Below are 15,728 nucleotides of genomic sequence, written 5' to 3' on the forward strand. Positions count from 1 at the left end.
ATTAGCCTTCTTAGCATACGATTGGGGTTGTCCTGCCAATTTGTTTATAAACTTCTGGATTGGATGACCTTCAACCTCTGAGGGCTGTATAGACGTTGGCGAAGTGTATGGCATAGATTTAGTCCTCAATCGAAATCAACAACAGAAAGGGGGAAACAAGGAAAGCAAAGAAAGAAAAAAGAAAACAACAGGTATCAGCACTTGCAAGACCTCGTTATCACAATGATCCGTTCTGGATTGGCGCAATTATACAGCTTTAATATTAAAAATGGGCCCCTAAATTTAGGAGCTACGAAATTTACTGATATCGCTGATCAATGTGCAATGTCACGGATTCTATGGCTCAGCCCTGAAATGACCCGACGAAAAAAGGTTACACGTGATACAGCACGTGATTAGCAAATAGTTAACAATGATGAAGTGTACTCAAACGGATAATAAATATAGAATTATATACAAGATTCACAAGGAATAGCTCTCACTGTGGTATCTAACGTCCAATGTGCTAGCCCATTTGGCACTATCCTTGTTCAAAGAGTCCGTACCACAACTTACAACCCACGAACTGTTCTTATCCTTGGAGCTAAACATTGAGGCATACAGCTCGAGGTTTGGTCTACCGAGTTTGATCTTAGTGTTCTTTGTCTGAGTGGTGTCGAGATCCTCCATCTCAAACGAGTCACGGCCAGTCTGATCCAACAATTCTTCATCTTCATCACCAAAAGCATTAGAAACAGGGTCGTCGCTTGTGATGTTACCACCTGTTATGTAAACATCGACGGAAGTGACAAGAGGGAAATGATCCAGGATCCAAAGATCGGCTCTGTTTCTGAGGACCCATACGAGCACAACCACAGCATTTGCGTTGGAGTTCTTCAGCTGCTGGTACAGACCTAGAGCATAGGAAATTCCAGAGCCTCCTGCGATGAGGACAACAGTTTCAGCTGTTTCGAAGAACTTGTTGTTTATAGATGTGAATGGTCCAAAGCACGAAACAAGTTCGCCAGATTTGAAATCCTTAGTGGTTTTTCTCACCACCAACTTAATGCTAGCATCATCTGGTAATGACGCCACAGTAAATGGATGGCTTGGTAGAAGATAGTTCAAAGGATTCAGCCTTGGATACGAAATTCTTATATGCGAGCCAGCGACAAAATTGGAAACGCTGTTGTTGTTGAATGTAATTAGATCCAAAGTAGAGCCAGCATTGGTTTTCTTTTCAAGAATGACATCGGACGACTTGTAAAACTTTGTAGCAATCTGAAGAATAATGAGGGATATGTTCAAAAGGGTGTAGAGTGAAACACCTGGTCTAGCATGCCATTGCATCAGTGCAACACAGGCCCACGCCAATACGACATGACCGGTGAAGAACAGCTTGTAGAACCGTCTTCTTAAAGGCTTGAGAGAAACCACAGTTATAGCCAGGAAGCACAAAAGAGCAATGAAACCTAAGAAGTTCAAAGGTTTGAAGAATTTCAGCATTGTGCCCTTAGATATCCACACTGCGATGAACCCAATAGAATGTACAGTGGCTATAGTCACAATCAAACGGGAAAACCACTTGTGAAGGAAAATCAACTCCAGATAGTACACATCGGGTATAGGACTCGGTTTCAACGATAGGAAGATATCCAGTGGAACAAGAGCATAGCACAAGCGACCAAATCGCTTGATGTACACGTTGATGCTATCAGAATCGAAATGCCAAAACGCTAAAATCATCAAGAACCCAGTCCACAGAAACAGCGTAAGCACATTGTGATGTGAATCAAGCACCCTTCTCATGACCTTCGAGGTCCTTATTGTGTTCCAATTGAGAATGAAAAGCTTATTAGACACGAATAGGCAAGCCAAATAGATAGCACCAGCGAATAAGACGATGTAGCCATATTTGACATTGACAAAGTGATGCGAGCCATGGCGTTTGATGACGTCGAACATTCTCCCTCGGGCTTTCTATACGTGAAACCAACACAAAAAAAAACCGAAAAACACACAAATGGGTGAACAGAAAGGATAAAAGGAGAATATAATAGATCCAAGCTCTTGTAACAGCACCAATTCAACTCGTTCCCCGTTCTCTGAAGATAACTTTGTAAAAATTTTGTTCACCAAGACAAGCCAATTTTGAGCAAAAATTTCCAAATGTAAACAAGATTAATGACAAAGTTTTAAAACGGTAACATCGCATGGTTATTCCTACGTACCATAAAACAGGTTCGCGGAAAAATTGGCTGTCGCTATTTTCCTGACAATCACCTCGCAATTTTGGCGAACAGCGTACACTGCGCACGCCACCAGAGTTCGGCAGTCGGAACAGCTCCCGCCCACCGAGGTGTTCAGGTGGCAAGACACACACACAAGCGGTTAACATCACTGTGGGATAGCCACAGTGCTGTTCAAGGAGTAGCGACTACGAATACAGAAGACACATGGGAGTAATCATGAAGGTCAACTATGGCCTCGTCTTGGCCGCGCTTGCAAAGAGGGAGGAAAGAGACAAAGAGGGACACGGACATATCCGTAAATCACATGAAAGTCTTGTACAAAGTTTGACATTAACATTCGTTTCAGTGAAGTGACGCGCCATTCGTTACACAGGAACAGTCTCTAGAACCTAAATTGTGGTTTCGATTAAACTTCTGGGCCAACACTTATTCTGTATTATGCTTCGAATTGTTCTCGACCACCGACGAATCATAATGCATCATCTTCGCGTCACCACATAGCCACACACAGCTTTAAAAAGCGGAGTAATTGTTCAATAGAGGCGCCGTAATTGACTGGTGAAATCACCAGGGGAGCCTTAAAGCACGGTGATCATTATAATCACCAGATTTTACAAAACTCTTCTTTCAGTCTGTCAATGGAGGGAAACATCTGTTTGATTTACGCACTTGCATGAATCGCATGCAACACTGTGATGTATTTATTCGCCATATGAGTGTTGTGTATACATCTGAAAAAAGGTTCGATAGCATTCCACGGCCGATCACAACTTTTAAGCCAACTCACAACCTCGCTGTCATACACGCTGCATTGATTACCCAACCATGGTGGTCTAGTACAAGTGATTTAAAGGGGTAATGGGAAACAGTCTAGCCCATAAGAAATGATCTGTCACCTCTCACACTCTCACTTGTAGTTGATGAATGCTCCTGCATATATTCGTAATCGAGAGTATGATCGGTGACCGGATCCGTCCCTATCTATGTATTGTACTGACAATGAGAGTGACCACAAAGCCAAGGATTCGTCGTGTTCCTGTTCCTATACTACGAGAGTCTGTAGGGTGGAGTACTCCTTAGTTTCTTTTAAGCCAACTCTACCGAGGACATTGATATCTAACTCTTAAAGATTGATGACTCAGTAAATAAGGAAAAGAGAATGTACGCAAGGTGAATCAGTTTACATGTTGTCATGTCTCAACGGAAAAAAGCAGCCAGGACATAATGTTCCGAGCTGTGAAGTTGTGAACCCTCTTTTCTAATCTAGACTGCTTTTAACTTTGGGAAATGCAAAAGTGAAAAAAGAAAAGAAACACATACACATCGAAGAGAAAACGGCAAAAATTTTCATTCTAAAAGCTGGAATAATTGGACGGTTGCAAGAGGTAAAACTACTAAAAATAATAAAAAAAGAGGAAAACTTCTAAGACATGCAATTGCAGTTCATGGTGCATCCATCTTCTTGTAAAAAGCTAAAATGATTGAAAAATGATGTAACTTGTACTCTTTTGTCAATAGGGATGACTTCATAGGCTGTAGAACTACAAAAAAGGATAGAGCATTGAGAGAAAGTGTCATCAACTATGCGCTTGCACGCTGATTCAGAGACTTCTACATGCATGTCCGAGCATGAGCAGTTTGATATGAGGTTTCTAAGGTGGGTGGAGTTTCGAACTTGGAACGGTGTTGTCCGAACACGGCATGCTGCGGCGTTAAACCCGTCGTTTCGTCGATTCAGATAAAGAACTGTGGGCACCACTGCACTGTAAATCCTCGAAAGCAGACAATTATACCGCTGGGAAAAAAACCTTCGGGCAGAGAAGATGGGACGCGTTCACAAGATACAATTTAGTGCTCTACGCATTTTAAACATTAGAGGAGGGGTTATATAAAACACACAACATGAACCGATGTCATATGTGTAGCTTTAGGTAGCATCATTTCTGACTGCTAAGAAATGATTGTTTAGTTTTACATGCTTTTAGTAACTTGCGGACTCCTACAAAACCATTCCCTGCTTGTATGTTGACATCAAAGTAATTGATGCCTGATTATGGACGATGACATATGGTTTCTATAGTTGTTGGTGATACACGCTTCGAGCCACATAGTTTACTCCTTTTCAACCGATGCCGGGTAAATAACAAACTGACGTACACGAGGCAAGCAGACACCATATTGAAATCTGAAGTCCGCCTTAGTTGTTTTTAATCGTAAATATATGTACGTCGTGGACGGTAGGCGTTCTAAAACTTGTGGCCTAGGGCCTGTCACCAATCATGCTTAGAAGTTGTTGCAACCCTTTCCCTGAAATGAGTTTTGAGTTTGCCGAATACTTGAGCACTTTTGGGGCGAATATACGCTTCGGCAATAGACGTCAATGTATGGAAGCAAAATTGCTTTTGTGGAAAAACCATGGGAAGAACACAGCAAGAAGCATGGAAACATGCTTAAATCCTCCAAAGAGAGTCTTGAACTTCAGTTATGACGTCAGTTTGGAAAAAAACATTTAATGAGGAAGCAGGTGTGAACCGAGTCTCGGTGTCCCGAATAGCTGGGAACTCATCTCATCTTTCGGGATGCACTTCATTTATTCCAATCATGGCAACGTTTAGATCGGTTTTGGATGTGTGATTGGGTTTAGCAAGATTTACAAAGCCGTGAACCAGACTTGTCTTGTGAAATTTAATTACAACTGGTTCTGGACCCACACATCAGAGCAATCAGAGTCAGTAAGTTTCATATTACGGTCGTTCAAGTGCATCCCATTATCAGATTTTCTGCCATGTCAGGCGAGTAACCAGTGGAGAGCCCACATAAAGGATGACAACACATACTTTGTTATAATCACCATTATGAATCAGCCCACAAGCAAGTCCTTGGGCAACTATGTTTTAGTGCTGTTTCTAAAAAAACACATATGTTGTTTTCCTCATGTGTAGACCGCATCATACTTTACGTACACACTACTACACAGATTAAGAAGCTATGCAGGGTGGATCCCCTCCGTGTTTGCTTAGAGACATTATAGCAGATGAAATATTCCCAGGTTTTACCCCATTACGCATGGAATTCAGTGTATATAGTACGCAACGCCACCTCGACACACAGAACAACATGAACGGCCACAATTGTTCTAAAACCTTCCATAGATTAACATGCTGAGCATGAAGTGGGTTAACTATACCTCCGCTAAATCTGCTTCGAGCCACCGATATGAACCAGACAGGGTGGAAACGAAATTACAGACCACTCTTGTAATCTGCAAGCAAACATACCTATTATCATGGTCATGTCGATGTCGCCTATCATCTCTTTCTACCAACGCCATGCTTATTTGGTCCATGGTTTACACAATAACTTCAAGGCGATCCATAGTTTACATCACATCGTTAGTCCAGTTGCGATACTTGAAAAAAAGTACCAACTCCCGTTACTGAAGCACAGAGAGAGGCAGCGATAACGTCATCCTTAGACCATGAAGTAGACGTCATAGTGTGTTTAGTAAAAACCAAAGTGCTACTTGTCTTCTAAAGTGTGGTTTTTCCTTAACTTTGAGTTATGTGTCATGCATGTAGTCTCTATGTTGTCATAGTTGTTTATCTCAAGTGCTTTTTTCCCTTTGCACGTTTTCACGTTGGAACTTCCGTGTACCTGGGGCCTGGATGTAAATCTAGGAACAAAAATGCACAATGTCGTTCGATGCACACACACCTTTGAAAAACACCAAAGAAATTGATTACACTAATGAGGCTGTTACCTACTAAACCCGAGATGTTCATGGCCACGGTTTACGCTGGACGACACCAGACTTACAATAACCGATAGCACCCGAAAAGTCGAATCGAGCAAATTCACGTAGTTGATACTAGAAGCTAAGCCATATTTTCATATGTACGACGATAGCTAATCCCAATAGTCAATTGACGGGTGGAATTCCAACTGTTGAACCCAGTAGGCGAAGCCCTAGGGTACTCTTCGCGGATTTTGATAGCATAGCCACCGATCATGACCGTTATAGATAAAATCCACAGAGCTACAAAGGCATAATTATTATTCCAAAGTATACTCCTTCAGTGAATGATTCAACAACTGAATGATGTGAGTTTGCATGGCCAAAACAACAGTGTAACCGAGTAGGTGCTATGTACTGAGCCCTGAAGGTTCCTGCTTGCAACTTTCCTCGTACACTTTTCTTTTTCCATGTGTTTTGTTAAATGTCCATGTCTTTGATGTACGTCACCTCTAGACTTTCAGCAAAGCCAAAAAGTTAAGAAGTCAGGCAGGACAGAAAAACAATTATGCGCTGTGCACATACTTACGCAGAGACGCATGTCCCGCATATGTATGACAAATGTCATCTCACTTGAGTAGAAAGTTTGGGAAAATCAAAAACGAGGGGGGGGGGGGTTACGTCAAAAATAAAAGTTTGTATATAAAGAAGAGGTGGAATCTCGACTAACCAAACTTCAACCATAATGTCCAGACACAAACAAGCAGTTGCTCTTTAAAGCTGGTATCATTGTACGAATCCTTCAACTACACTTCGAGAGCTACGTTGACTGAGGAGAAACAATAAGAGGTGGAAGTTCTACTAATCAATTACAAGACACATCCAACCTTGCACCACAAAAGAAACAAATAACGTTTTGAGGTTATTGAATCAACATATAACCATTACAAACCTATAACACCAGAGTACTTTAGAAAAGATGGCCCAATACAATTCATCGAGCGAAAGATGGGAGGCTTATCAATTTTGTGACCCATTTGCCTCATCGTCGTTTGTTTGTTGTAACAAGAAGAACAACACAGTTTGTCGTCCTTTGTGTGATTTCCTTCCCAAGGTTGCCTCCAAAGAGGATATCTTGTTTATGAATGACATCCAAGAAGCAAGAACAATGGGATTTGAAGTGTGCTCACGCTGTGACCCAGCCTCTGACCGCAATTGTGTTGATTTAGAGCTTTTGAAGCGTACCATTGAACATATCAACAAATCAATTGGGTTTTCACAGGAGGGCATGACATCTTTTAAGAAGCGTGCTTTGAGTACGCCCGCAGTGAAGACGTCAGACGGTCATTTCAGTGAACACCATCTCACAAGGAACGAAAGCGAGCACATCAAACTTGTGGAGCTTGCATGTCGCCACATCGCCCATGCAGCAGCAGAGAATGTCTTAAAACAACAGAGAGAACAACTTGATAAGTCTCAGCAGAAGAAGAAGAGAAGAGGAGGAGTGTTGGGATTCAAGGAGTTGGCTTCAAAATCCAAGCTATCTCCATGGCATTTCCACCGTGTGTTTAAGAGCGTTACAGGCCTAACACCAAAGGCGTACGGAGATCAATGCTGGAAGTTCATCAAGAGCCAGGAACGTCCTTCCACTCTACGTACACGCTCTCACTTTAGATCAAACTCCGACATCACCAAGAACTATACAACTGGTCGTAAGTTGAAGATGGAGAATGACGATGGCATTGCACCAACTGAGAAACACACCGAGTTGCAGGAGTCATTAGCAAAAGCACCAGCACCAGCAGCTCTACAAGCTCAACCACCACATGTTCAACATCAACAACAAATGTATCCATTTGGATCCAATTTGGACATCAACATGAGACACCACAGCTTAGATTTGGGACTCGTTGCTGAGTTGGGATCCATGAATGCTGGTCAGTTGGATAGTCTCTTGATGTCACCAGAGTTTTCATCTCTCGATTCTGTCCAATCACTCTCTGATTCAGTTGTTCCATTGGATATGGGCCGTACGTCTTTGCAGTTCGACCAAAACACACCACCACAGTTTGTGTCAAATGAAAGCGAAGTTTCAACCACTCCTTCATTAGAGGATGGCGCATCTTTAAGTCTTTACCCTGGTGAGGGTCCATTCTGGCCATCCCTTGAGACGTCCACGCCACCACAGGATTTCAAAGAAGGAACACAAGAGTCACTTTACAACGTTTTACTCGAGAATTCCCCATTAGATAACGATGGATTATTTCACATGACTGACTATCCAGGTTACAGCGCATTAGGTGCTGCAGAAGGTGTGGATTCGGATATGCTCTTTGGGGAGGAGTCCATGACTGCAATGTTTGAACCTCAGAATGCGTTCCATCAGCCACAACTTCAGAGCCACCACAGGGGGGAAGATGCTCTATTTCAAGGTATTACAATGATGAAGCCTGATACGAATGATTTAAGAGTATGATTATGTGAACTATTTATGCGTTTTGTTTTTTTTTTTTTGTTTTTTTGATGATGTTGTTTTTGTACACTATTTTACGGACTTATAGGAGTGGCGTTATTCTTCTCAGCATTGTGATGATATCTTCTGATCTCAAATGATTGTTCGATGTTCTGATCAAGAAGCTTTTTGATCTTGGTGGTTTTGGTGATATTTTACGACTTTGTACAAACAGTTTTTCCGTATTCTGGATATATAGAGATCAATCCAAATTTTACACATAAAAGAAACACTAGCATTAATGCAATTGAAACAAGTAGAAGATATCCACAAAGTCCATGGGGAATGGAGTTTGATTGGCTTTTGTAGGCAAAAAAGTATCACCCAGTTAGAGAAACATATTGTTTTAATGGCTGCATCCTCAAAGTATCATTGAGTTATACCAAATGCTCAATCTGGTTGTTCCGTGATTTGTCGTGATGGTTAAACCTTAATGCTCATCCACTTCTGAAATTTGATACCCTCTCATACAGGAAATAAGGATAACTACATGTGCTTTAACCATGGCTATGTCTAACTGTTGAGAGTAGAGTTTTGACCATGATTGATGGCATTCAAGCCATATACAAGATTGCCCATCTTACGCAGTCTTTCAAGACAAACCTTGAGTTTGTAGGAATTGTCTTTTTTTCCGAAGGGAATGAAAACAGCTGCATCATTGAGTTTGGACACAGGACACATGACACATGTGCGTTGTGCACTATACGGACTTTGTTGTCCCCACCAACTACGGTCTGTAGTCACTGCCTTTAAGTTCTACTTTTGGACAAAGTCAATTCGTAGCCCAGTCCAGCCAGCGCCAAGTTCCAAAAGGGAAGTTGGCTTTTGAGAAACTATACAATTATGTTATATACACACACGGCCTACGGACGCGGCTTTCGGACGAAGACATATGTTAATGTCAGAGGTTGTTACTTATCACTCAAAACTTCGGAATTACTATAAATGAAACTCTAAGGACGGTAGAGGTAGGTATACACTACAGACTTACAATTAAGACCCGATAATATATCTGTATAGGATGAAAGGTGGTTTCCCGAGTCAATTCCAAAGGAAAACAACAACAACACAAACTTGAACTCGATGCGAGGTTTCATGCAAGTAAATGCCGAGTATTGAAGAGCCAGTCGGAGTATTAGCACCCTACCTCGGTTGGATGCAAACGGATGGACTGATCGGTGGGCTATTTTTGTTTTACAAATGATCGGCAGAACAATTATTCCACAGTATTCCAGCACTTTTCAGCACCTCATGGTGGCGTTCACACACCTGACACACATTCATTATGTGTAAACTGTATTACAGACTTCCTCGTGTGTCCCCCTTTTCTGTGTTCAAATGTCTATATGTACAATCCTTTAAGTGAGTGGCGATTCAATCTTGGCTTTTGGACACAATTTTAAAGATGTAATTCTCATTATAAACTCCAAGACAATTAAGATTTACACAGACACAGATGATGCGTTACCAACCACATACTTTCAATTACGCAGGATAATCTCATCTTTCCATGACTAAGGGTACATCTCTTTGTCATTTGTGTTTTGGGTGAAAGCTAGGCACTTTGAACAGTTCTGCACAATATGATCAAGCCACGCCGGCACCCCTCTGTTTGTTAAACAGAGCATTATATCCAGGACATTATATGCTCACTTTCCAAAAACAGGTATCAGCTAATAAGAGCGATCTTCCTCCCCTTGTGCACGGATAGAAAATTCTTTGAATCAAAACTTATTTGGAAGTGTCAAGAATTGATGACCACTGGCCACTCGACCAACTGTACTGTAACCGAACACTTTAACAAAACGACATGTGGCGTAAAGTAGAGAGTTGTTCAAAAACTTAAATTCTGATCATGCTAGGTGACTTAACCCTCAGTTGAAACAATTCTTGCAACTTGTCATCACACATATCTTGGACAGGAAGAGAATTAGCATATAGTGTAACTTTAGTAAGTGCATAATGAGACTTTCTGAGTACTCATTACTATTGTTCAACACTATGTATGCACTTACATGTACTACCATAGATATGACCCTACCACTTATTAATTGTCGTATATCCAAAACCTTCTTTCTCTAGAACTTGAGATGTTCCAAGAACAAGGAGGTCATAGTCCATCGTCCTGTGGATCATCGACACATGCTCGTGTCTCTTGTCTGGTCTTGAATAGCTTTAACAAGACGGACGCCTGAAAAAGTGTTTTCTTTACAGACCACTTTAACCGACCTGAAGACAAGACAAGTGGGAAGCTCAGGCTAATGAAATAAACAGGCCATATTGTTAAAGCTTACAAAACATTGGTGGAACAAGCCATTCCTTGGATATTTTGGCCAAAGTATAAACAAGATGATTCACACAGGAAAATTATCATGCACCTTTATATCTTAAATGGTGAGCACGATATGTGTGATTCTCTTATTTCAAAAGACAAATGACAGAGATCGACAAAAGCGATGTGTTGAAGGGGAGAGGGATTTTATGCATAACTAGACCGTGCAAATTTTGATAGAGAACAATTGTAAGAATACTGGAAAACCTAGACAGAAAGTCGTAAGCTTTTTCGTCTAGCCATAGGTATAGAAGCTCATAACATTGATGCTCTACAGGACAAATGCTCAAGTAGGCATGCATGAATATCAATTGGACAATATTCATGCATTGTCATGCATGTGTGAAAGGCTGAATATACTTAATCTATCTGTCCTTATAGTGTTCAACACATTTGTCGTAGCTAGATCAATGTGGTTACAACTGTTGCCCAAAAAGGAGCCCTTTTGTAGGCTTTTGTAGACTTTTGCGCCAAATGTGAACCTATTATCAGGGCACGAAAAGGCACAGCAAAATGACAGCAAAACTGATCTGTGACAGGAAAAGTGTCCGATAAGGGCAAATCAAACCCAAAAAATAAAAGCCCTCCCAAAAGCAAAGTTTTACGAAGCATACAACGGACATTTGACAAGGTCCTTATCTCGCTCGTATTGCCTATCATTGAATCCGGAAGGGACCAGACGTTCTCCTCATGATGAGCCAGTGTAGATCATCCGCTCACCACGCGTCGTTCACGCAGCTGGAAGGTGTGTGTCTTTTTACCACTTTACCCGGGCACGCATGTAACCGCGAAACACATCGCTGAGTTCATCGGCATCTACTCCAAAAACACTCGTGAATTATCACACCTCGTCCTCCAGTTCATTTTGTTTTCTCCCTAATCCACAAGTTTTTGGCCTTCAAATGTCAAGTCACGAGGACACGCCTCTCGAGAATGACTGAAGAGTACACGAGCAAGACATGCACCGGCTGCGGGACAATAAAACACACAATGTTTCTGACCGACCGCATCTTCCACTGTGTTTCGTGCAACCTGTTTGTCCACCGCGACGTCAACGGCGCGCACGCAACATCCTCATCATGTGTCTTGTCGCATCTCAATAGACAAACACACACAAGGAGTGCGTTCATGCTCCTCTAAAATCACTACCTCTGTTCTTAGTTAATTCTTTGTTTATCATTCTTATTTTAAACTAATACAGAAGGGAAGAGAGAGAACGGAAAAAGCGAGCTGGCATAACACGGTTTATTAGCACAGAGAATGGTACAGCATGATCAATCCTTTGCAGGCACAGAGTCACCACGGAGGGTTAACGGATAACCGTAGCGTCCCTCATCCTCTTCATCGCCTTGAAGATGGAAATAGTCATCACCCAATGCAGCATCTTGTAAAGATCCCAAATCACCAGGGGTCATGATGTTGTTACGGTCTCTTGGCGATCCCGGAACACTTAATGGTCTTGAGATCTTAATCTTGGAGTCAAAGTCAGAACCCTGTGCACCATTTTCAAACAAGTTTGGATAAGCTCTACGCAAGGCGAGGTTTCTGGCCTTGACGTACTCCAAACCCATTCTCTTCCAGTCTAACAGGTCACTGAGACGCTCAGTTCTGTTTCTTTGGTTAATACGTTGTCTTCTTGTCTTTTTCGTAAACTCAAACATCTGATGTGTCAATTGATCAATGGATTCATCGACAGACTTCATACGTCTATCCACGATGTAGATACCGTAGTCCGATGAATTCTCAATGAGATCCTCCATGTATCCACCAAAACCTGACAAATTGGTAGTGATTGAAGGAACACCCATGACTGTACATTCAGCAGGCGTATATCCCCAAGGCTCGTAGTACGAAGGGAAGACACCCAAGTGACAACCTCTGACAAACTCATCGTAGTCCAATGGCAAAATTGGGTTGTTCGCATTGAGGAATTCTGGGTGGAAAATGATTTTCACTCTGTCGTTTGAGTTGTTGAACAAACCAACCCTTCTAATCTGGTTTAAAATTGGATCGTTGGCATCATCTTTCATATTGTGTGTCACGATTGGTGGCAAACCGTCACGTTTCAATGCAAAGATACGACGTTTCAACAAAACACGATCTGCTGGGGAGATTAAATCGTCCAAATCTGGGACTTCTTTACCATGTTGTTGATAGCGAGAGCAGTGTTCCAACAGTCTATGTCCAATGGAGTTTTGAACTTCCCTAACTGTGTTTTCCAGCGCTTTGATAACGGCTTGACCTTTCAATGTCTCGACAGTGTAAGAGTTGGTGGCTGCAGGCATGATGATGAACGCCACTACTGTGATCTTGGATCCAGCTTCTTTCAGCTTGTAGTTCAAACGTGCGAGGGATTCGATAAAGAAGTCAACACCCTTATTTCTGTACTCATAACGACCGGCAATGAAGAAGTACAAAGTATTGTCCAGGTCAAAGTCATAATGACCGTAAAAGTGACCCTTGATAAACTCGTTGATCTTCTCCTTCTTCACAGCGTGCAAATTCTGGAACTCGTGAACCGCTTGGAACTTGACAACGTTCAAACCGTTTGGCAGGACACCATCAGGCTTACGTTTCAGCAAGTGCTCAGACTCGTAAGCTGTGATCAACGACACCGTCGTGAAGACGTCTGCACTGTGAGCAGCTGCTCTTTCAATACAGTAACGGTGGTAGATACCTCTTTTACCAGCCTCAGCGTCAACATCGAAATTGGCCAGGTTATTGTAGAAATCGACAGAGCCGGCACAGAGATAACGACCCAAAAGCGTAGCATGGGTGGTGAACACAGTGGTAACGTCGATACGTCTCTTACGACAAAGCGGCAAAGCGACACCTGCGAGCCATTCGTGGAAGTGGGCAATCACTGCACGCTGTTTATCGTGATGCACCAATTCACCCAGGAACCACGCAACCAGGTAACCCAGCAAAATGGCATCGTTAGTCTCAAAGTCAGCGCTTGGAGCAGGGATACCGGCAATGGTCCAGAGGTCAGTTTTCCACTCATCCAAGTGGTGTTGAGCAGAGTGGACATCGAACAGAAGCACACGAGGAGCACCTTCGATAAGCCAACGGCCGTAGATGTATCTGATACCTCTCGAAGCCATTGAGTCCAGAGTTGCCTTGATATGCGGATCTTGAACTTGCAACTCCTCAACCTCGACGGCAGCGGAGTCATAGTTCAAGGGACCGATGAGGGTATACCGTTCCTTGTATTCGGCCACTGTGATTGGCGCCTTCGACTTCAACACCGAGTAGATACCACCAACACGGTTGGCCACCTCTGTGGCCACCTCAAAGAGTAAATGGTTAGTCACGTCTCTTGTCATTACCTCGGTGGAGTTATTTTATCTTCACTTGCAAAGACAGAAAGAGAGGGGTGGGCAAGAAAAGGAGAGAGAAAGTGGATTAAAGAAATATGCAAGGAAGGACTTTCGCTCCGGCACAATTGATTGGTGGGTATGTGTGTGGTGAATAATGACAGTGTCTTGAAGTGACAGACACGATTAATTGGTCCTTTTTTGCTTAGAGGTGATGTAGCCTTAGTCTTCGAAGGAGAGAAAACGAAAAGTCTCCTTTTATTATTCGAGTTGGCTGGTTGTCCTTTTAACTCTAAATTTAAGGAAAAAAAGCAGCATGGCCGTCCCGTTAAAACTTCGATTGTCTCCTTTATAAATTTATCCGCTGGGCGGGACAATTCAAGATTCTAAGCAGGAGTTTTTCCCAACTTGTTGCACAGGTTACAAGGGGGTGACCCCATACATAAGACGTACGCCATAGTGGCACAACAAAATTTCGTTGGAACAGAGTGCGGTGATCACAGCACCACGCACATGCCTGGGGGAAGCGAGGGGACGATAGGAATGCTGACAAGACTTGCTAACGGGTTGTGAACCGCTTGCCAGGCATTCGTGGGCTACATGAAGTATGGAGGAGGCACGTTGGTGCCACTTAGGTCAATGGGTTCCCCTTATCCTTCCAACAAAGCCATGGTGTCAGCCACCCTTGGACAACGGCACCAGCCTATTTTTTGTGCTGCCTGCAATCTCGTGGTATTTTCTTTACCTTCCTGTCTGTGCGCTCCGTCAAGTTCTTTCACTCCCAGGCTCATGCACTCAAATGCCGTCCGCCTATGTACAAACGTATCCCACACAATTTTACAATACCCCCCTAGTACACGCCCCTCTCACCCCAGGCTGGCGAACAGGCGCCCGCTGAAAATTGGCGCCCACCGTACTCCTCTGTGCAGAGCCGCGCGGAACAGGTGGAGCGACACCTTCCAAAGGGAAGCATCGCTTCCTGTGAGTAGCCGGGGGGACTATTTCTCAGCCTGGAAAACGGAGAGCGCAGGAAAATCCGTAATTCGTGGGCTGGGGCCGAGTTGTCCTGTTAGGACGGGAACGGACAATGTCACAAGTTTGGTCACGATACAGCGTGTATTTCTATCAATCCAACGTACAATTGTAGATAATAACACCTGCTACTGATTACGTCAACGAGCGGTCATATAACTGTTTTACGAGAGCGGGTTTCAGTATTACCTCTTAGCATGAATTTGTTGTATGTGCATGGTTAGCGTCCCAGTTGCAAAACCATCACCGGGTGGCACATTTTGGGAGAGGACGTTTCCCTTTGTGTATAGTTAATGGGATGTAGTTTTAGCTCCGATTAAGCCTTTCCCCATTAGACGCCTGGGAGAAACGAGTAGAATCTGTAGAAGCCGTTCGAACCCCTTCTCCTAAGTATAGTTATCGTATTCTACTTTGGTGGTTGCTGATAAATTCCTTCCCACACAGTACACATCCTAGTGTGTGTGCTACCAAAAAAAATTAGCGAGGTTTCAATGAGTTCACGCACCCTAAGGCCGCCGCAAACACTGGGAAGAAACACACACAACCATATAACCTAGCCGGTACATCAAAT

At 42.9% G+C, this 15,728-nt stretch overlaps 9 protein-coding genes across 9 annotated transcripts; 7 read left to right on the forward strand and 2 right to left on the reverse strand.

Moving 5' to 3' along the window:
• Positions 1-399: 399 nt before the first annotated feature.
• On the reverse strand, positions 400-2,400 carry CYBJADRAFT_170090 (ferric reductase family protein). Its single transcript, XM_020216062.1, has one exon. The coding sequence runs from the start codon at positions 1,942-1,944 to the stop codon at positions 463-465; it is 1,482 nt and encodes a 493-aa protein (XP_020067672.1). The 5' UTR covers positions 1,945-2,400; the 3' UTR covers positions 400-462.
• A 407-nt stretch (positions 2,401-2,807) lies between these two features.
• Positions 2,808-3,531, forward strand: CYBJADRAFT_170091 (uncharacterized protein). The gene is made up of 2 exons (XM_020216063.1): positions 2,808-3,241; positions 3,298-3,531. Exon 1 carries the CDS (start codon positions 2,905-2,907, stop codon positions 3,088-3,090), a length of 186 nt encoding a protein of 61 aa, XP_020067673.1. The 5' UTR covers positions 2,808-2,904; the 3' UTR covers positions 3,091-3,241; positions 3,298-3,531.
• A 248-nt stretch (positions 3,532-3,779) lies between these two features.
• Positions 3,780-4,384, forward strand: CYBJADRAFT_170092 (uncharacterized protein; the record flags this gene model as incomplete). The annotated part of the gene is made up of 1 exon (XM_020216064.1): positions 3,780-4,384. A coding segment is annotated over exon 1 (152 nt), but the record flags the coding sequence as incomplete, so codon positions are not given.
• Positions 4,385-4,524: 140 nt separating this feature from the next.
• Positions 4,525-5,093, forward strand: CYBJADRAFT_170093 (uncharacterized protein). The gene has a single exon (XM_020216065.1). The coding sequence runs from the start codon at positions 4,544-4,546 to the stop codon at positions 4,742-4,744; it is 201 nt and encodes a 66-aa protein (XP_020067675.1). The 5' UTR covers positions 4,525-4,543; the 3' UTR covers positions 4,745-5,093.
• A 128-nt stretch (positions 5,094-5,221) lies between these two features.
• Positions 5,222-5,790, forward strand: CYBJADRAFT_170094 (uncharacterized protein). The gene has a single exon (XM_020216066.1). It carries the CDS (start codon positions 5,390-5,392, stop codon positions 5,669-5,671), a length of 282 nt encoding a protein of 93 aa, XP_020067676.1. The 5' UTR covers positions 5,222-5,389; the 3' UTR covers positions 5,672-5,790.
• A 952-nt stretch (positions 5,791-6,742) lies between these two features.
• Positions 6,743-8,454, forward strand: CYBJADRAFT_170095 (uncharacterized protein). The gene has a single exon (XM_020216067.1). It carries the CDS (start codon positions 6,944-6,946, stop codon positions 8,438-8,440), a length of 1,497 nt encoding a protein of 498 aa, XP_020067677.1. The 5' UTR covers positions 6,743-6,943; the 3' UTR covers positions 8,441-8,454.
• A 3,077-nt stretch (positions 8,455-11,531) lies between these two features.
• On the forward strand, positions 11,532-12,112 carry CYBJADRAFT_170097 (uncharacterized protein). Its single transcript, XM_020216068.1, has one exon. It carries the CDS (start codon positions 11,742-11,744, stop codon positions 11,946-11,948), a length of 207 nt encoding a protein of 68 aa, XP_020067678.1. The 5' UTR covers positions 11,532-11,741; the 3' UTR covers positions 11,949-12,112.
• On the reverse strand, positions 11,879-14,331 carry CYBJADRAFT_170100 (glycogen synthase). Its single transcript, XM_020216069.1, has one exon. It carries the CDS (start codon positions 14,132-14,134, stop codon positions 12,083-12,085), a length of 2,052 nt encoding a protein of 683 aa, XP_020067679.1. The 5' UTR covers positions 14,135-14,331; the 3' UTR covers positions 11,879-12,082.
• Positions 14,332-14,428: 97 nt separating this feature from the next.
• On the forward strand, positions 14,429-15,507 carry CYBJADRAFT_69309 (uncharacterized protein). The gene has a single exon (XM_020217864.1). The coding sequence runs from the start codon at positions 14,726-14,728 to the stop codon at positions 15,290-15,292; it is 567 nt and encodes a 188-aa protein (XP_020067680.1). The 5' UTR covers positions 14,429-14,725; the 3' UTR covers positions 15,293-15,507.
• Positions 15,508-15,728: the final 221 nt, after the last annotated feature.

The sequence above is a fragment of the Cyberlindnera jadinii genome (genome assembly GCF_001661405.1).
Source record: "Cyberlindnera jadinii NRRL Y-1542 unplaced genomic scaffold CYBJAscaffold_33, whole genome shotgun sequence".
In the NCBI taxonomy this organism is placed as follows: Eukaryota; Fungi; Ascomycota; class Saccharomycetes; order Phaffomycetales; family Wickerhamomycetaceae; genus Williopsis; species Williopsis jadinii.